The sequence below is a fragment of the Microtus ochrogaster genome, unplaced genomic scaffold, assembly GCF_000317375.1.
Source record: "Microtus ochrogaster isolate Prairie Vole_2 unplaced genomic scaffold, MicOch1.0 UNK13, whole genome shotgun sequence".
Classification (NCBI taxonomy): domain Eukaryota; kingdom Metazoa; phylum Chordata; class Mammalia; order Rodentia; family Cricetidae; genus Microtus; species Microtus ochrogaster.
In genome coordinates this window covers 2,765,165-2,787,475 of record NW_004949111.1, presented here as the reverse complement: position 1 = coordinate 2,787,475, position 22,311 = coordinate 2,765,165, and the positions used below count along the sequence as shown (strand labels likewise).

The window sequence follows — 22,311 nt, the reverse complement described above, 5'->3', positions numbered from 1 at the left end:
AAACTAATAATGGTACTGGCCAAATCATTCAGAATTCTCAAATCCATCATCGCCTTTTCTGTGCAGCCTCCAGTTCTCCACCAGAAAATCATCCAAAGAACTGTGTGTCACAGTGTCACAATGTCCTATAAATAGATTGCATGAATGCTTACTCCAATAAGACCAAGAGAAACTTAAGAATATACACTGTCTGCCACAGTTATCATGATCACTACATTTTCCCATTTACAAAAAATGAACACAGAATAATACATAACAATCTCAAGAGCTCTTTTGCTATCAACTAACACAGCTCAGTGTCAGTCAAACATTGGTGGATTTACAGATGACATGAAGAATAAAAACCAGAAAACTTAAAATGGCCGCAGCTGAGAACAGAAATTGCACTTCAAAAGATTGTGTGCTGACAAGTGGCAGTGGTGCCTGCCTTTGATCCCAGTACTTAGGGGGCAGAAGCAGGCAAATTTCTGAGTTCAAGGCCAGCCACGGTTACACAGAAAAGCCCTGTCTTCAAAAACCAAAACAAACAACAACAAAAATTATGTGTTTTCTTCCTCTCCTAGTTTTCCTATCCTCTACTTGATGATGCCTTCCACTTCTTACCTTGAGCCTCTTCTTGCCCCTCCTTATCACAGTAAGGCAAATCAAATCTTTTTCATTAATGGAAGAAACTGGACTGTATTAAGGACCTTTCTGTTGCTGTAATAAAAAACTATGAGCAAAAGCAACTCAAAAGAGAAAGGATTCATTTTGGATTACAGTTCCAGAAGTTGCAGAGGGATAAAATATATAATGGCAGGGGAGGCATGGCAACAAAAACAGAAGGAAAAAAGACAATGCTTCATTTGCATAGTGGAAGCAGAGAGCAGAGCAGAAGAGGAGGCAGTAGAGTGAATCTATAAGTCCTCAAAGCCTACTCCTGAGACAAACCGCCTCCAACAAGGTTCCACCTCATTAAGGGTCTATAACCTTCCCCAAACAGCGCCACCAACTGGAGACCTGAGCCTATTGGGGGTGACTTCTCTTTAATCACAGCATGCTGCAACAGGAATGAGTTAAAAGATTTGCTGTTTACACTGTAGGTCAGTCACCTTTTCGGTTGAGAAGCTGACTGATATTCCTTAAACTCCTAAGCAACTGGCAAGAACAGTAGTCACTTCAAAGTAAAAGCAAATCAACAAAAACAAAAATAAAATGAAAACAAACAAATGAACAGAGAAAAAAGTCAAGGAATGAGCACAGGAAAAACACACACACACATATTTATATACGCAGAAATCCCACAGACACAAAAATCAGAAAGCATAATGTATATGTTTATGACTTGTAAGGAGGGGGGAAAACGATTCTAAAAGTACCATTGAGTTCAACTGTGTTGACCATTGACAGCTGGGCATGGGATCTGTCCTTACTGTGTTTGTATACCCAGTGAGACTCTGTTGAAGAAACTAATTTTTCCTTTGTCTGCGGTTATCAACAGGAGATAGTTTCCACGTTAGAGGTAGGAGCACAAAAACAGACAACCTAAGATTAATTTCCACTAAAAAGACACTAAAAAGGAACTTCACAGTAGGAGTCGTGGCTGAATCAATATTGGTTTCCTTTTATGAGTGAATAATCACTGAACACCTAGAGTATTTTTGAGCTTTCATTAGAGAAGGCATCATTTCACTTAACTCTGCTTATGGACAATTTATTTCCAGGGAAGAAAAATATATACAAAATTGATTTGACAGACAATTATAGATGCAATTTCTGAGGTGATTCAATGAAGTGAAACTTTTTAAGCAACAAAACCTGCCTCTACTAATAAATCCATAGCTTTCCATAAAAGGATTAAGGCAGAAAATGAAGCTAGCTCTCAAAGCTATCTATAGTGTCTTATATCCAAGATGAAAGTCAATAGGAATTACCACAACAATCTCCATTCAACTCCAACCACCAAATCTAACTGATACTCCATTTTATTTTGTAGTAACTCTGATTTCTTGTTCATGGTGTAATTATAAATTTTAAGATGTTTAAAATCCATATCCCTTATTCAATGTTCAATGACAATAATGAAGGGTTCACCTTGTGGTTTTCAAGGACTAGAAAAATTACATGGATTCAGTTGGTCTTATAGCTAGTTACTTACATGCATTCATTTCTTGAAAAGTTACAATCCTTGACAAAGCAGAGATGCTTTCTCACAGTGGTACAACACATATTAATAACTACATTGAGAAGAAAGGATGCTCATTCACCAGCAGAGGAAGAATGAATGTAAGTAGCTCCGCACTATGACTATTAACAATCTCTACTGGCCTTAGAAAGCTCTGGAAGAAAACATTAAGTCTTTCTTAAAGGTGGAAAAGTTGTCAGAAATCCTGATAATCTCCATCATACAATGGAAATTGAAGCTCAACTCTGAAATGGCAAATAGACTTGAATTACTTCCAAGACATCAACCAGAATCAACTTTCCTTATATGTTCCCAAATGATCTCATTCAGTTGTGTAGTTTGGGTCAAATATTTATTTACCTATTTAAAAAGCTGCCTTTTTCATTGTTCTGTCACTATCAGTGTTCCATAATAACATAATATCACTATATATATTTGATTTTTGAGACAGGATTTCTCTGTGTAGCCCTGGAATTCTCTGTGTAGACCAAGTTGGCCTCAAACTCACAGAGATCTACCTGTCTCTGTGTCCCAAGTGCTGGGATTAAAGACATGCACCACCAACATCCAGCAGTCATTACATAGAAATGTAAAAAACAACTCACAGTCAATACATTGTAGGGATGGTACAACAGTGTTATGACGTTGACCCCACATCAACTCACTTTAGTTATGTGTTGTTCACTCATGCATTTGTTCTTCTATCATAAAACATAATGCTGTAAAGTCACTGGATAGAACACACTAAACAATGTATCATATTACAAAAACTAGCATATGGATATGGTGAAATGTATACTGGGCACACATATACTCACGCACAGAAAATATAATAAACACATTAATTCTTTAGCATTACCACAATTATAAACAATTCCTTTGAAGTCAATAAAACTAAATCCTATTAGTGAGACAAAGAAATCTAGAAACCGACAAATATGCAATAGTGGTATTATCAGTTCTTATCCTTAAAATAACATTATTTAGGTAAATAAGCTTCCTTAGTAAAATTAAAGCCTAGAAATATTTAAAAGCATAGGATTGAAAATAAAGTCGTTACGTAAAGCCAAACAAATTATTTATGATAATATTTAGATATATGCTATAAATCCACTTAATATACAAATATTAATATACAACAAACAGTATAAACACTCAAGTTATCTTTTAAATACTTATTTTACTTTTTTAATTATATGTGCTTGGAGATGGGGTATGTACACATGAAAACAGGTACTTGCAGAAGACAGAAGAGGGCCTTCTGACCCCCTGAAGATGGAGTGACAGGTGCCTGTGAATTACATGATGAAGGTGCTATGAACTGAACTCTGATCCTCTGCAAGCATAGTCAGGACATGCTCTTAAATACTAAGCCATCTTTATAGTTCCCAAAGCTAACTTTTAAAATTGAGCGAAAATAAGGACATTTCAAGACAAGTACAGCTGAAGTATGACAACCAAGTCAGACTCATGAAAAAATACTCAAAGGAATAGTATGCACAAGGACAAAGAAACAGTTTGAGGAATACATGCACAAATGAGAATTAGTAAGGAATCTATTATGTTTAATATAATAAACCATAAAAGCCCTAGTACTCAAAGGAGAACAAATAATACAGCCAACAACAAAAACTTACAGGAACAAGCAAATACTGATCAATAATAATTGAAAGCAGGAGTAGTACTGCAGGAGGAAAACCATGAGTTCAAGACCAGATTGGTTGATAAAAGTACTTGCTGCCAAGCTTTATGACTTGAATTCAATCCCAGAGACCCCTATGGAGGAAGGAGAAAAACCAACTTCCACAGTAATCATCTACCCTTTATGCGTAAATTATGGCACATACACACAAATAAACAAATGTAAAAGCTGTAAGGAGTACACCCATTTTCCCAATATCTAAAATCATTTTAAACATTTACTTAATTCAAAATTAAAAATAACCTCAAATAGAAATATTCTCAATTCACCAACAGAACAAATTAAAATACAAGATCCAATTATTTGTTTTCTCCAATGTGTAACGTACTTATAAAGATACATAAACTTAAAGGCTAAAAATTCCATGAATAAAGCAAATGGAAGCTAAAAACAAGCTGGTGTAACTATACTGTACTCAGATAAAGTAGTCTTTAAACCCACATTAGTCAGATGAAAGGAAGGCTACTACAATGTATTTTTAAATGTAGCCTTTCTTTAAAAATTGTATCTTTTAGGAATCATGCAAGAAGAAATCAGAGGGCCATGCTGAGCTGGCCTGGGGAAGCTGGACTTGCCTCTCACTGGACGGAGCTGGCCCCTGTACTCTAAAGAGATGTCCTCCATTCCTCACCACAGGAAGGCTGAACCAACCTTGAGGGCATGGGGGACTGCTCCACCCCCTTGTCAGAGGCCAGCTTAGCTACCACCCAGACCCACAGCCAGGCCTTCTGTCTACCACATCTAGGACCTGCTGGAGCTAGTAAAGGGACTGCTCCTGTGGAACTATAAGATCTCTGAGGTCTCCAAGACTAGGCCATAAGATATCCCAGAGGAGTTCCTGTGAGGATCCAGTACTGATGGTGTAGCAAAAACCAGAAACCTTGATCCAGACCAGTGACTCATTGCAATGAACGTTTGCCAGTAAAGCTGATGGGACAAAGGGGTATAATATATGACACACTGAAGCCCCCAATATCATCAGAATAAATGAAGAGGTATTGGAGAGGCAGAAAAGGAAGAAGCAAAGATATTTTTCTGTCGTTTTGGTTTGGTTTCATGGGGGGGGGGTTGTTTTTGCTTTTGTTTGCTTACTTTGTTTTGTTTCTATTATAGGGGTCACTGCAGGACATATGAGGGGGGCATATGGGGAAACCCCACGAGGTGAGCAAATTTGGGTACAGGATGTAACACTTCAAGAGTCACTAAAGAAGTTAAATATTTTTAAAAAATTTTAATTTTTAAAAAATTTGTATTTTTAAAATAATTGATAACGTTAAATATTTAAATATTTTTTTAATTTCAAATTGTATTAAAAAACACAATTCATTAAGAAGACATAATATTTTTAAATGTATATGCAAAGAACATCGGAATTCTTGATTTCATACAACAAACATTAAGGAGAATGAATAAATGGTCAGATAGGTCCTGAAATGTTAGTAATGGGTAACTTTATAAGCCCACTCTCATGTTTACAAAAATATCCAAAGTAGACATCAACAAAAAATTTAAAGATAAATAAACAAAATGGTTCAAAAATACTTTACAGATGCCTATGGAATATTCCATCCAATAAATATACAAGTCTCATCTTTTTCAGAGTCCAATGGTTCCTTCTCTAAAAGTGAACAAGGTTTAGGATACAAAGACAGCTTAAAGAATTACAACAGCACTGAAAGAATTTCTTCTATCTCATTAGTTAACAGAGTAAGAATAGATGTCTCCACAAAAAGAAACCATAAAAGCTACACAATTTCATATAGACTAAGCCAAAATACTCTGAATTAACAATAGGTTATTAAAAGTAAAAATCAGGGAGGAACTTATATATCTTAAAATTGAATTAAAATATGGCAGAAATTAATAAACAAAAAAATAATTTAATGAAGCATTTCTTTGAAAAGATAAACAACATTGAGAAACCTCTAGCCAAACTAAAACAAAAAAGATTACAAATGAGGAGATAGATTCCAAAGAAATCCACATCACTGGCAAATATTTTGAAAACGTATATTCTCTCCCCCAAAAAACAGTGGAAAATTAAGAAGAAATGAAGTCCAATGCGTAGGACCTGCCAAAAGCACAATGACTTGAAGAAACCTGTAGTAAGCAATAAAAAAGGAAAAGAAGCATGAAAACAGCCTCCCCGTAAAACAAACAAACAAAAAAAAAAGCCAAGACGAGATGGGTTCTTTAAGGAAGAATGTGAACAATAATCTTGATTGTCAGTTTGACTGCATCTGGAATGCCTAAACCACTAGGTGCTGGGTATTCCTGTGGGAGATTATTTGAAGTGGGGAACCCATCCTAAATCTGGGTGAAACCATCTGTTATCGGCCCAAATAACAAGACATAGAAAAAGGAAACTTTGCTTTTTGCCCTTTTGTCATCACTCTAGCTGGCAGCTTGATTCACCCTGTTGATGTGACATTTCTCGACTAATTTTACACCCAATAATATTCTTTGGGATTCCAATGTGGAATATGTGAACTCTCCAGAAATCCTCTAGGGCTCCAGTTCCAGAAGGAAACTGCTGAGACATGGAGACTCATGGACTAGACAACCAGCGCATTCTGGATCTTTAGAGTGGGTTAACCACTACTAAATTACATGGACTATATCCCATAAGCCAATCTAGTAAATCCCCTTTCAATATACATATATTCATCTTATCCATTCTGCTGGTTTAGGGAACATGGACTAATACAAAGAAGTTATATTAATGCTCAACAAAGTTGAATGAAATAGAAGAAAGAGGGAATAGTATCAAATTTGTATTTATAAAGAAAGAAACTACAGCCCAATTCCACTAATAAACTAAGATGTTTAGAAATCTCAATAAAATACATGTAAAGCAAAATTAAAACCAACAAATTAGAATTTATTATGCTATGATCAAGCTGTTTCATCCAAGGGATGCAAAATTGAATCAACATAGACAAATCAATAAATGCACATATAAAGCAGACTTAAGGCCAGAAACCACAAGAGAGCTATCAGTGAACTGAGAATAGAGCTTTGCCAAATGTAAACATCCCTTCATGATGAAAGCCTTTAGAAAACTATAACTACAGGGAACATATCTCAACATAAAAGAAACCTAAAATCAACAGTATGCTAAGTGGAAACATGGCATTTACTCTAAAACCTGGAAGGAGAAAATGGTGCACCTCCTCTCTACTCTTATCAGTGTAGATTTCAACAAGAGAATGAAATGAAATGGATACAAAATAGGAAGTTGCCAAATTACCCCCTACTTCATACACTATGACCCAATATTTAAAAGATCCAAAACCTTCAGCAAAAACTCTCAGAGCCAATGAATGCTTATTGTAAAATATAATATAAAATCAACATAAGAAAGCCATCACCCTGATTATATCACAGTAACAGACTTGTAGCAAAAAACACTTCACTCGCAATAGCTTCACAAAAGAATAAAATCCTTAGGAATATGACTTTTAAACAGAGGAAAAGGATTACCAAAATGGTAAACACTGAAAACTAAAATTTAAAACTGGGTGCCAGATGGCTTATGTCTGCTAATCCCAGCTCTCAGGAAGTAGAATGAGGAGAATCAGAAGTTCAAGATCATCCTGGGTCAACTTTTGCTATGAGACCTTGTCTCAAAGAATTAAAATAAATACACATTTTTCACTTCTTATTGAGTCTTTGCAGATTTCACATTATGCATCCTGATCCTACTCATCTTCCTGGTCCCTCACTTCGGCCCTCTGCCCATGCAACCTTCCCACAAGAAAAAAAAAAAAAAAGATTTAAAAGTAAAACCAAAACTACCAAAGACAACAACAACAAAAACTAATTAAAAAAATCTCAGCATGGAAGCTGTAGTGTGGCCCAGTGAGTCCCACAGTATAAATACCCTAAATACTAAATACTAAATATAAATATAAATACTAAAGTCCATACACCTTTCCTTGTTAAGTCTTCACTACAACGTCATTGGTCTGGCCTGCGGTCTCTGGCTTCTGCTACAGTATTGACACTGAGCCCTCTCTAGGATTCATCTTTGATATCCTATTGTTGCCTTGACAAATATACATTTTTAAAAGAAAAACAAAATTGAGGAAGATGAAAAGACCTCCCACACACGTGGAATGGCAAAATTTCATATTGTAAAATTAGCTATATCACTAAAAATTAAACAAAAATTCAATACATTTCACATGGAAGTCTCAATTACATTCTGAAGAATGTATTTAAAAAATACAAAATTTCACATGAAAGCAGAAACAATCCAAAACAGACAAAGCAATTTGATTTAGTTTACTTTCTATAATCTTACAGTGTACTGGCCATGATGAAGGAAGTCATTCAGGGCAGGAACCCAGCAGCAGGAGCTGAAGCAGAGACGATGGAGGAGAGCTGTTTACTGGCTTGTTCAGCCTCCTTATTGTACAACTCAGGACCACCTGTTCAGGTGTGTCCCCACCCACCATGCGCTATCCCTTCAATTATTAATCAAGAAAATGCCTAGCAAACTTGCCTACACACGACAATCTGATAAGGGCATTTTCTCAATTGATGCTCATTCTTTCTCAATAACTGTCCTCTGTGGGGGTCAAGTTGACACAAACTAACCAGCACACAATTTTAGAAAAAAGATAGTTGCGGAGAAAGAGATACAGAGAAGACAGAATATCACAAAACTAAAAAGGAAATCCTAAGAGGAAAGGAAATGCTCTAGCAAGGAGCCTCAGAGAAGATAAAGAAAATAGCTGTGACATGTGACATGAACACAGAAAGGGGTCACTGATGGGAAGTAAGACGAGCACGGGGGGGGGGGGGGGGGGGGGGGGGGGGAGGCAAGGAAGCGGTAAATGAATTATGATATAATGACATACATGCGTATATGAAAATGCAACGATGAACCATAGTACTTCATGTGAGATTACCTAAAAATAACTCAGCTTATGAAGTGTTAAGTATAAATTAATGAGCGTTACATTTTACACTATGAACAAAGGGACAAAGGCTGTACACTACAGACCTAGTGATACTTTGTTTAATAGCACTCTGGAAAAATTATTATCTACAAGAAGACAGAAAGTCTACTTATTCTTTCTCTTCTGAGTGAAAATGAATAATCATATAGGTGGCAGGCACACTCAAGATCTGCTTTCAAGAAACATGGGAACTGAGATTTAAGGTAGTCACCAAGTAGTTTTCCTTGTACTTCTTTTTTATTAATGCATTTAAGAGAAAATTATTCTAGACATTTTTCTTAAGAATTTTACGTTTCATTTTCGATATCCTTTAATAAAAACATAAATTCAAATCTACTGGCTAAATTGTAGAATAAAACATGAAGACTAAAATACAATCCCAAATAAATGTGGCATATTCTTACAGACAAGAGACACACACAAATATTTATACAAGAAAAAGCACACAAGGGGTTTTCAAGCCTGTAAAACAATTACTTAAGATCAAGCTCATGCATAAGAAAAATAATTTTTAAAAAGATGTATTTTGTTTACTCTTTAAGAACAACAATCCTTATTTCAAAGAATATAATAAGAAATCTTATATAATAAAATATATAAAGAAAATAAATTATAGTATTTAGTGTTTGACAAATTACTGGTTAAAAATTAAATGTCAGTGCTTTTCTATGTTATGAAATTTCACATGATACATATATACAAGCATGTACATAAATATATAGACATATATGTGTTAAATGCTACCAGGGTTAAAACTTACGAATCAACATGCAGAACCCTCTGGCCACTTCTTGAACATGCAGCCGCAATGATGGATTCAGGCAAACCTATAAAAACACACACCTATATCATTTAGAATGTAGGTATATATGTATTTCATAGAAATTTCAATTCATACTATTGCTTCATAAAATATTTTAACTAAGAATATTTTCACTAAAGAAAATTTATAATTTTCAAAATTGTAAAGCTTATATGATAGATGTTTCTTGAACATACAAAACTAATACTGCATTGTTTTAGGTAGAAGATATACATTTTAATAAGTCCTCAGCTTTTCATATGTAAATTATCATAAATAGTCAACTGTTTTTAAAAAATGGGTCTTTGTTCCTTAGGAAGCAGGTTAGCACACAAGCTTATCTGATCCTCACAAAGGCACTGAGAGATAAGAATCTGCACCTGCAGACAACAAAGAAACTGCTGCTCAAGGGTGGAAATTTACTGCTAATAAAAAGCTCCAGAGTTGAAATCTCAGCTCAGATCTAATTCCAAAGCCACAAAACCTCTAAGTGAGAATGGAATACATTATTTTATGTTTAAAAATTATGTAAGCTAAATATCCTGCTTACTGGTCACTGTAACAGATTGGAAAGAAAGTATTAGTGCTTTGAAATCAAATGTCACAGCAAAGCTTATTATCATAAAAGGAAATATAAATTACTACTAACAATATGAATAAAAATTTTAACTACCAAGCTCAATTATGTTACAATAAAGACCAGATTTTCTACTACATTACTAAAATGTCTTATGTTATAAGTTCAAGACTCTTCCAAAATTTTTATCGTAAGAGCTACCATTTCAATAGAAGCCATTGTGTCCTATATTATCAGTCATACAGACAAAGCATATTTTGAAAGTTTAGTACAAACCTATAGAACAAGCATCACCATCACCATGAAAAATCCTGGTTGTTTTGCATTGTTTGATGAACATTTATTTAAAGTACTCACTAAGAATCAAGGGTTACCAAAAAAAGGGAAAGGTTAACTTTCCTGGATAAAGAATGTAATATGATGCTAGGGAGATGGCTCAGTGGGTAAATGTGCCTGCTGCCAAGCCTGACAACCTCAGTTTGACCTTCAGAGTACACACTGTGGAAAAAGAAAACCAATTCCACAAGGCTAATCTCTGACCACACACACACACACACACACACACACACACACACACACACACAAATAAAATTAAATTAAATTAAAAAGTTTTTCTAAAGTAATCCACACAGAAGCAATTGACATAGTCAGTCTTCAGCTAAAAACCACATTAAACACAAAAGCCAGTCTTCATGAAAAACTATTTTCCAGTATTGAGCACTTTGTGGGTATATAATGTCTGGTTTAAAAAAAAAGAAGTTGTATCCAAATATACAGAATGTAACCATCAAATATCAATTATTGGCCGGGCGGTGGTGGCGCACGCCTTTAATCCCAGCACTCGGGAGGCAGAGGCAGGTGGATCTCTGTGAGTTCGAGACCAGCCTGGTCTACAGAGCCAGTTCCAGGACAGGCTCCAAAGCCACAGAGAAACTCTGTCTCGAAAACCAAAAAAAAAAAAAAAATCAATTATTGGACCCAGGCCATCATAAAGTTTTGGCTATAACTGTAGAAGACAGACAAGAGAGAAATGGGAGTCTCAAATAGCTTCACTACTATGTTCTTCAACTCAGTTCAAACTATTATTCTAATGTGCCTCATGAGGATCTGAACTTTTTGCTATATCTAAGTAACTTTCCTTGCTAAAGAAATCAAATCAATGTACTCTAAAAAGCTGATAAGCAAAGAAACATTAAAAATAGAATTATGTTTAAAAGTTTCCTATAAAATAATGGCAGTAAGATGGCACATACATAGAGTTTTATGCTTTGTACCATGTTAACACATATAATTATGTTATCATCATGGGCAAAGCCATCTAAGTGAGGAAACAAGCCAAATATAAAGGAATGTTGTAACACCAGTAATTCATTACTTGACATAATTTGCAGGATAGGATTTAAGGACAATATAGGTAACTCAATAAAATGAGTACGTCTTAATCATTGAGAACTGGAGTTTAGACAAGACAGACATTCTGTGCCTCCTTTTCCCTCTATCGATGGCAATATTCATCACCTACTTCATAGAATTTAGTTATTAGAAGACTATGCTGTGAATACTTTCCTAATTATTTATTTTTCAGATATTAAAAATTGAATCATTCCCCCTTCCCTTTCCGTCCTCCAAAGCCTTCCATATATCCCTTCATTGCACTCTTTAGAATTAGTGGCCTTTTTTTAAAGTAGTTGATCCTTTATATGTATATGCATCTACATATATGTTCATAAATGTTCCTAAACACAAAGATACAACATAGAAGAGAAATATCTTAGCATTCCTGAGAAAGAGTTTAAAAGTGCCAAACTTTCATTAAATACCACAACCATATATGTCTTTGTACCAAATGCCAACAGCAATTGCAGACAGTATCACTCTCCTCTATTTTACCCAAATTAGCTATTCCTTCGGGTAGAAAGATATGTATGTGGTAATTTCTATGCCTGAAATCAACAGTCTGAAGTCAAGTCTCTGCTGACAACACAAAGCTAAAAATGGTTTTCAATGTGGAATATGATCTGAATCCAAACTACATAAAACCCAAATAACTATTATTTGCAATTTTCTATAATACTTCCATCCAGATATCACCACAAGTTTGTGAAATCAATAGGCACGCTGTTCCAATGGTAAATGCCAAAGGTCCATTATCTTCATGCTTAGAATTATTAAAATAACAAACTATGAATATAGTTAGTAATGTCTTTGTGGCTAAGGTTAAATTTTTTTGTCCTACCCAGTCAATAAATAGTTCCTGAGGAAAGGACACAGCAAAGAAAAAAGTTAAGAGGGTAGTTATTATTTTAAATATTTTTACTACAATACAACAAGTTTTTGAAAAACGAGTAGTTGGGGTCAGTTAAGAAGTCTGAATGTCATTCTTTGAGGGAGCAGGGAATTTGAAAGGGATTTCAGTGTTTCAGTGAGAATTAGTTTTTAAAAAGACTCCAGGGCTGAAGAGATAGCTCAGTAGTTAACGGCACTGGCTCTTGCAGAGGACTCAGGTTCAGTTCCCGGCAGGCACATGGCAGCTCACCACCACCTAACTCCAGTTCCAAGTGATCTGATGCTCTTCTGACCTTCTCAGGCACAGGGCATACAGGTGGTAGACAGCATGCATACAGGCAAAATGTTCATATGAATTAAAGTAAATAAATAAATAAGCAAATAAATAAGTAAGATGCCCCTAGTCACAGCAGAGAATAAATTTTCATTAAACGGGGGTTTTAGGTTAAAAAAAAACTTATAAAGGAAAAGTAACAAATTAAACCTTTGTTCTCAATCATTTAATCAAATGCCTACTTGTTTTAAAATAGGGAGTGGGGGGAAATGTGTCATGATGCATATGTGAAGGTCAGAGAACAACTTGCAGGGGGCAGTTCTCTCCTTCCAACTTTGTGGATCCTGAAAATCAAACTCAGTTTGCCAGGCTTCACAGCAAGCATCCTCACCCATGCAGCTACCTCACCAGCCCTTTTGGTATTCCCTCTCTCTCTTGTTTTTTTAGAATATTGAACTATGTGTATTGTAGGTGCAGGATTCAGCACCTACCAGTATCACTTTGTTAGTTTACTATAAGACCTTTGAGTTAAAGCTACACACACCTACATTCTTGGAAAAGTAGTTTAACTATCTGGACAGCAGGCAGTCTGGCACACTGATGTGGTTAAGGTGCTGGTTGAGATTACAGATATGGACTTTTCAGCCTTCAGAGCCGTAATACTGCTTACAGAGCCCTACACCCAAGACTCAAGAAGTGAACCTTCCTCTATGTAAAGGAGTTTCGCCCATTCAAAGAATGCCAGCTATGCCTGGAGCTGCTGGGTGGTTTTATGACCCAGAATGGTTTGTTTTCCAAGAGAGTGTTTACATGTCAGTAAGATAAAAATAAACTTTTGAACAGAGACTATAAATAAATGTAATTAATTCTGTCCTCAGACACATTAAATTATCTCAAAATGTAAACTTTTTGTCACTGTAATACTTAAAAATATTCAGATTAGGAGAATCCTTTTTTTCTTTTACTGACTGGATATAAAGGAGGCCCTTTTCCATGCCAGGCAAGTGTTCTATCATTGAGCCATACATTCATCTAAAGAGAATATTCTATTTAATTTTTTTTAAAAAGAACAAAGATGTGTTCAACATTCTTTTCATGGTTATTTCAAACTCACAGGAGAGTTCAAACAGAAAGGACAAAAACATTCTGTTGATCCTTCTTCACTCCATTCTTCCAAATGTGAAGACAATATATACTGGCACTATAGTGTCAGGATGCAGACTTGGTGTGAGAAGTCCTTCTTTATGTGCTGCTTTTATTGGTTAATGAATGAAGAAGCTGTTTTGGCCTGTGATAGGGCAGAGTAGAGCTGGGTGAGGAAACTAAACTAAGTGCTGGGAGAAAGGCGAAAGAGTAGGAAGACACCAGGCGAGAAAGACACAAGCCGCTGGAACCTTGCCAGTAGGCCACAAGCCTCATGGTAAAATATAAAATAATGGAAATGGGTTAATTCTAGATGTAAGGGCTAGCTACCAATATGTTTGAGCTACTGGCCAAACAGTATTGCAAATAATATAGTTCCTGGCAGCTGGGAACGAACAAGTGACCTCCTACAACAAACTGGCACTCCAAATGTGTGCTAGCTAAATCCACATACAACCTGAGAAAGCTTGGAAAGGAATTCTAGACATGAAAAACAGAGTTAAACACGGCTTAATGTCATGGCTCCTTTAAGAGACATTTTCCTGATTCAGTGTTGAAAAAAAAAAAAAGCCCGGTTTCAAAATGGCAGCTTCCTGGTTCGTGCTGACAGCACAAACTTTTTTCAGGAGGTCAAGCATTTAAATAGGGCTTGTGAGCAGTGTATTACAAACTGCTTAATGGTACAACATAGACACACTGTATACCTTAACTGGGGCAGTGTTCAAGGCTTGTAGAGGCAGTGAACAGAGCTTTGCCATGTTGATGGAGTCAAAGGGCAAAGCAGCCTTAGTCCTAGTAACACCATCTGGAATTGCTCCTGGACAGAAAAGGGTTTCAGATACACAATAAAACAGATTCAGATATAAAAGACCTCTAAACGAGACATAGTGTGTTTAAAAGAAGAACACAGGCTTGGGAGAGAGGAAAAAAAGAGTAAAGAGACAGTAAATATAATATAAAAGAGTACAGACACTCATAGATTATAAATATTAAACTTCTAGAAAAAGGAATAGAGTAAGACAAATAAACCACATAAAGATGGAAATACAGAGTGGATTATGTATATTATTCTGTTTTTGTTAAATTTTTTGACTGTGAAGAAGCTAAGTACAAAGATACATTTCACTGTATGGGCTGCTAAACTAAACCAGTATAGATATTTTAAAGGTATCATGTCTTCAGAATTTGTGTCTAAGGATTTGTTGCTTTAGAAAAGAGGTTCTTCCATGGAGGGTAAGAACCTGTAGAATTTTTCCAGACTAATGTGGTTTGATGGACACCAATATACCCTGAAAGGTCTCTGTGAAATCCCCCCAAAAATTACCCAACAAAAAGCAAGAAGTAGTTTGAAGAGAACTACACCCAAATTCCCTAAATGATTGTTTATAAATGTTTGTTTACATTTCAAGGGGGATTCACTATAGATATAAATACTTTGCATTGGTATGGATCTTGGTGTATTGATACAAACTGAAAGTCAATTTTGTCATATTTATATTTTTGCTCTTGATTATTGTGTTGGTGCAGCTCATTTAAAAATGTAATGTATAATTAAATACATGTTAATAGATAATCATCTATAATAGTCAAATTTGTAGTCATGTTAGTTAGGTTTTCTAGATATAGAAAGATTTCTTTCATTTAGATAGGTATTTTTAAAATCTTTCAGAGACCTTCAGAATATAGCATTTAAAATGTTTTAATAACTTAGAACTCATGACAATGAGACACATCTTCTCCTGGCAGCACCAATTACTTCAAGAGGAAGATGGGTATCAAAGAAGCTTCTTATGGAGTTTGCTAGGCATTCAGGGAAGAAACTGTTCTTGCGTGGACTGCGTGATGTTATACAGGACACACAGAGAAATGACTGCTGAACTTGCCTAAAGTCTTTTGGGGTTCCTGATTCATGAAAGAGTCTGCCAGACATTCTGCAGGACACAGAAGAAAGTGACTAATAAACTGCAAATATAGGTGGAACTATCTTTGAAACTTCCTGCTTCATGGAAAAGTCTGCTGAACACTATGGGCCTGTAGGCTGAAGATGGACGCTCCAATGATACAGAAGAACTTTGGGTGACTGTCCAGGCAGCGAGATATCTCTGTCAATTCTAGAGTTCTGGAAGTTGCCTATGATGTACTTCCTGTTAACTTAGGTAATACTATATTCTTCTGGGGTCTTTGATAGAATTGAGGAATAGATAGTTATAATTACAGTTTTCCTTAGTTATGATACAAGATATAGTAGATATAAATATTGTAACTGTAATTCTTGCTTGGTACCTGTTTTGTTATATGTAATTTTATTATGTTAACGTTAAAACTTTCCTTTTTATTTAAACAGAAAAAGGGAAATGGTGTGGGAAGTTCTTCTGTATATGTGTTGCTTTTATTGGTTAATGAATAAAGAAGCTGTATTGCTCTGTGATAGGGCAGAGTAGAGCTAGGCGAGGAAACTAAACTGTATGCTAGAAGAAAGAAGGCAGAGTAGCAAGACATCATGTAGCCCCGCCAGAGACAGACATGCCAGAACCTTGCTGGTAAACCATGACCCTCGTGGTAAAGTATAAAATAATAGAAATGGGTTAATTTAAGATGTAATAGCTAGTCAATAAGAAGCTAGAGCTAATAGGCCAAGAAGTTATTTAATTAATACAGTTTCTGTGTGATTATTTCCAGGCTGAGCAGCTGGGAACAAACAAGTAGTCTCTTACTACACAGACTGCTTGGAAAATGAATTTTAAAGATTTTTTTTGAGTTGTTACCTCTTTAAAGATAAATCAATGGTAAATGGGTGTGGTATTCATTAATTTATTTTTATTTAAAATTTTTCATAAAAATATTATGATGATATTCATACACTTTCCACACCTCCTCCAAGATTTTTCCTCATCTTCCAATCCACCCAACTTCATGTTTTTTCTCTCTCGAAACTGAAAAAAGAAAACCCAAACAAACTAAACAAATAAACAATGAATAATCAATAAAACAAAAATTACTCAAGACAAGGGATTCTTAGTTTTGTCTATATAGATTTAGAACTTGCTTTAAGTGTCTTGAAAGTTAACACTTCTGCTTGACATATCTGAACTTAAGGGAACAGAAAGGAAGAGAGGAGGAAAGATGTGGAAAGTTGTATAACATGATCTTTGCCATAAGTGATTGGCAATCTCAATTACCAACTTGACAACATACATATAGAATCAAGTAAAACTGAGCAGCAGGTCATGCCTGTGAGGTATTTTTTCCCCCAGCTGGTTCACTTGAGATGGGAAGACCACCCTTAATCTAGAGCACATCGTCTGGTGGTAGCCTATATAAAATGGCACAGAACAAGGAAGCTTTTGCTTTTTGTCTGCTTGCCCTCACTCTGCCTGGCAAGTTCATCCATACTGTACTGAGGCATTCCTTCAGTGGTATTAGACCTACTGTTACAGGATTCTCGGCAGATGGATTGAAGATCGGCTCCTTTCCTGAAGCCCCGCAGACTCTACCACCATACTGGGACTACTGAGACATCCAGTCTCACTAACTGAACAGCTACTGAATTTTTGGCCTTCCCATCATCAGTTGTGAGACAGCCGTGTTTAGACTACCTACCTGCAAATCATTCTAACAAATCTCATTCCAATAATTCTATTCCTCTAGAGAACACTAACTAGTACACAGTATGAGTAGTTAAAAATATATTTTTTATCAGGCTACTTCCTAGAACTTTAGGGACTGATGCTCATGTGTCTTCTGTGTCTTATTTCTACTTACACTAGTACAACCTTGTCCCTGCAATGATAAAGAAAATTCATAATACCTGAGTTAATGATATACATCTGAAACTATTTCAGGCAAATATTTTCCAAAATGGTAATGATACTCATACTTTTCTGGGGGCCTTCAGTATATTCATATACACTTAAGAAAGCTTTTTATCTAAAAAGGAATTTATATCATGAATCTTCTATGTAGAAATGTGAGCAACTTAAATGTTCAAACTGATGAGTGAATAATGAAAATGTGGTACAAACTCACAATGGTGCAAAGAAAAATAAAATCATGAAATTTGCAGATAAATGAATAAATTAAGAAAAGCTATACTGAGTGAAATAACCTGCACTCAGAAAGACATATGATGATATGTTCTCTCATTTGTGGTTCCTAGTTCAGAATCTTAGCTTGGAGTAATACTGAAACCATGAAAATAAAAGGGGAGGTGGGGATAAGGAAGAAAAGGAGCTCTAGAGAGGGAAAGAGTAGCACATAAGTACTACAGGGTGGGAAATGCAGAAAGTAGGGTAGACTTTAGCTGGGAGGGGGGAAGGGGGAAGGATAACAGTACCAAACACAATAAACCTCCTTTCAAGCTGTAAGTCAGAGGCATATAAGAGACCCCCAAAAAACAATATATGTAATTGTCATTACCACTGGTTGCCTCCTAAAAGTCCCTACTACTATAGACAGCACACACTTTGGTCTCAGGACTTGGAAGAATCAAGCTAGATTTTACTTGAAAGCCTTCTCCCTAAGGATCATCTCTCATAGTACTGTAAAGTACTATGCAACCTGCGAAAGATGAAAACCAATCAGTATTCCCTGTCGGCTGTGATACTTATGAACCAGAACAAAGATCAGCATAGCAAGTTATCCCTAAAGATGCAATATTGGTACTTCTATTTTGTGCATAACCAATGGCTGTCTAATTAGAATTAAATCATACTGAACAGGAGGGACTTGATACCCAGTACTGTAAACCTAGCCAACTGCCTATGACTAGGGAAGCCATGAAACTTAGAGAACCTACTACTGTCACTTCCTAAGCCAGTATACTTTACAACCACATTCTAAATACTTATCTTTATAGCCACGGATAAGTGTAACTCTCACCCACCCATCCCACTCAAAGAAGATTCTTTTAGCAGCAGATAGAGACAATTACAGAAAATCACAACTGCCCAAAATGCAGAAAACAAATTACTGGGATTTCCACCCTCAACTGATGCTTCTGCAGCAATCACTTACATCTAAAACTCAGGAAATACTGAAGAGTGGTCAGGACAATTCTTAGAGCCAGAGGACTGGGGCTGGGGTAAGATGTGTGCTGTAAGAAAATTATATAGGATATGAAAATTGTACCCCCAAAATTTCAACAATATGGTCCCTTACAGAATACTTGTACAATGAAACACTAATTGACAAGTTGACATCCTGAAGTGGATTTGAGGAATCTCTCAAGGGCCACTCCTAGATAAGAGCTACAGTTAGTGAATGACCACTGAGAAGGAGAAAATCAGTCTTCCCTAGGGATGAGTCCCTGACAGATATGATACCAAAAGGTCAGTCCTAAAAAATATATACATTAGAGCAACACTAAATTGTTTCAGCAAGTTTCATTTTTATCTTAATTTGCTTATATACACACACATAAACAATACCATATGTAACAAGAATAATTAAAGTAAAAAAGTTATGAGTTTTAGAAATAATGAAGGAAAACAGAATTATATAAATATAGTACATATATAAAATTTAAAAAATTTAAATATGTATAATATTTAATATTTAATATAATACTTGTAGATTGGTTTTTAGTTATTGTGTAAGTTAGTTTTATTCAGAAAAGTAAATCATTTTATGTATTCTACAGAAGCTTCTAAAACATCTGATATAATTTAAATATTTAGCATTAAATATGATTAGTAAGGATGTCCCAAAGAATCTACCATGCCATTCAGTTATAGGAAATATGTAGAATTCTCATATAAGAACAATTTGACTGAACAATTACTAAACACAGATAAATATAAGGTAAGAAAATGACTTTTCTTAAGTTATAATGGAGAATTTGGAGTATTGGCCATCAGACATTCTCAGTTGACATTCCACTACAAAATTGTCAGCTAAAAATATATAGGAGGAGCTTATGGATTGTAATATAATCACACACTATCATGAACAGTCCTATCTTTCTGCAATTTTTAAGACCTGTTAAGATAAAGATGTTTAATAATCAGATGAAGACATAATATTAATGCTAGGGCCGCAAAATGATGAAATGAATATTTTAAATAATATTATCTTAAATATCTTAAAAGAAAGAGAAAATTAATCGTTTGCTGTTAAAAATCATTTGTAATCCATATCATCGATGCTGAACTTCATCATTTATAACTATAATATTTAAGTTAGTTCTTCATGATATATTCTTTAAGGTGTATTTTGTGAGTGACTGATTTTTCCTAACACTACACTTATATAAGATAAGCATAAATAAAGGACTTACACCACTCCTAGTGAATCAAACAATAAATAATAGATTCCCCTGACAGGACTTTGATGACTCGGCAAAGCCCGAGTGCTTTCAGCCCAAATCATATGAAACCATAAATCATTCTTTATTTTATGGAACATTTCAAAATGGATTCCTGCTTTCTACCTTGAAAGTCATTTCATGTGTTATTTATAACTAGTGAAGACCAGAATGGAAAGAAAATTACATTGAACTAGAAAATTTACTGTGACTGCTTTTATGAAGAACAAGTTCTTTTTTTTTTTTAAGAAAAGAAACAGAATGACTGGCAAGAAGAAACTTGTGACTACAACAAGCTTTTAGTGAGCCATGACTTTTACTTTCCCACTTAAACAACACTATGTAGACACCTGCACGGTCATAAACAAAACAGAAGCAACATTAGGTACAGCAATGATTAGAAGGCAATGCAAAGGTAAGACTACATACTACAGAGGTTATAGACACTCAAAAGAGATGACATGAAATTAAGCAGAAACTCAGTTTCAACCAAGGCTCAAGTCATTTTGTTTAGTCCTAATTTAAGTTTCAAATTCAGACTATTTTTAGTGGATACTTTAAATTAAAACAGTAGGGTGCCAGGGAAACAACCTAGAGAATCACAAAAACAGAGAAAATACGACTCACATTAATTACTTACATAATATCGAGCAACATTTTTTGAAATGATGTTTAAAATCTAGAGGGTATCTTCTTTGTAAAATTTTGTATTTATATGTATAAATTTTTGGAAAAATCTGCCACCTATTAAAGTAGCAATGCAAGTTTCATATAATGTAAGGTCCTAGGAGAACATCACCAGGACTCAGAGTGCTGAACCAAGCATCAGAACTATCTTGTTCTTTTCAGGTTTCTATTTAATAGCTTTGACATTGGGTAAGTTACTGCCATTTCCTCTCTGCAATTCAGCTTCCTTACCCATTAAGTATTCTTATTAGATAAAATGAAAGGCTTAGCATATAAATGATGCAAAGGTTAATTTCAGTCTTTAAAAAAATGATTGGTAATGGTAAATCGGTCAACATTCTTAAACAAATGATTTGAAATGAAAAATAAAATTAGATTCTTGGAGATGCACAGGAGCAGAAGAGTTGCTCCCTGAAGACCCTCAAACTATCAATTCCTAGGGGACAACATCTACAACAAAACCTGGCTATACACTATCATCAATCTCAAAATATGAGTGGGTCAATTCAAACAGCCAACAGACAGACGAAAGTGAGGGTAAAGCAAATGTATCATTACCTTGAGAGCTAGAACACCCCTAATTGTCTAATTACTGGCTGGGAGGTTGGCAGAATATTCTGAGAATGTGGGAAAAAAGCAGAAGATACTAGGTCTTAACGTGGATGAGTCAAAAGAAATGGTGTACAGGAGGGGGTTAGAATCCTGAGAAACTGGCAAATCAAATTCTTCTGCATTGTATGCTAGGGGGCAAGGTATAAGTGGGGAGTGAGATGAGAGGGGGTAAGGGAAAGTAAAACAAACACTAAGAAGTTTGAAAAGCCATGTGGAAAATGTTACTCCCAGAAGCTATACATTGTCAAATCAAGAGTCCAATATTAGGCATAGAATACCTCCTTCGAGTTCTTAGTCAGGGGAGAATCCTAGAGACCACCCCTCAAAGCCATGCAGGCTATTGTCACTGCTCTTGATTTGCTAATAGAATTTGGTGTTAAGACCTTATTATTGAAGATACAACACATTTTCATACAGGACTCAAGAGAAATCACACTGACTCTGTTCCTTGATGGCTATTTTTCATAGTACCAGAAGGTGCTATGCAGTCTGTTGGGAGAGAAAAGATATCAACACTCTTACAAAGCTATGAACTCTGTGAGCTACAATAATGACAGGTATGAGAAGGTTTGCAACAGGTGCCAACAGTGGTATGAATGTTATTGGAGATAGCCAACCACTACCTGATTTACTTTAAGGCCCACCCCATAGAAGAAAACTTATGCCTGGGCATTGTAAATTTGGCCTAGAAACAGTGCCTGGGGAACTCAGGTTTTAGGGGTGAACCAGCTTTCATTTTACTAAATGGACATAGCGCTTAATTCTCTCTCTCTCTCTCTCTCTCTCTCTCTCTCTC

The 22,311-nt window shown here is 35.5% G+C and overlaps 1 protein-coding gene across 2 annotated transcripts in view; it reads right to left on the bottom strand.

Moving 5' to 3' along the window:
* The window catches only part of Chm (CHM, Rab escort protein 1), a 175,270-nt gene that overhangs the window by 140,489 nt on the left and 12,470 nt on the right, over window positions 1–22,311 (bottom strand). Inside the window, exons 2-3 of one of the 2 annotated variants that reach the window (XM_026789034.1) lie at window positions 9,594–9,660; window positions 8,173–8,227 (exon numbers count right to left, since the gene is read on the bottom strand). In XM_026789034.1, the coding sequence (XP_026644835.1) occupies window positions 8,173–8,201 (29 nt within the window). In that variant the 5' untranslated portion in view covers window positions 8,202–8,227; window positions 9,594–9,660. The remainder of the gene's footprint in view (window positions 1–8,172; window positions 8,228–9,593; window positions 9,661–22,311) is intronic. The other variant, XM_005366706.3, reaches the window with a different exon arrangement.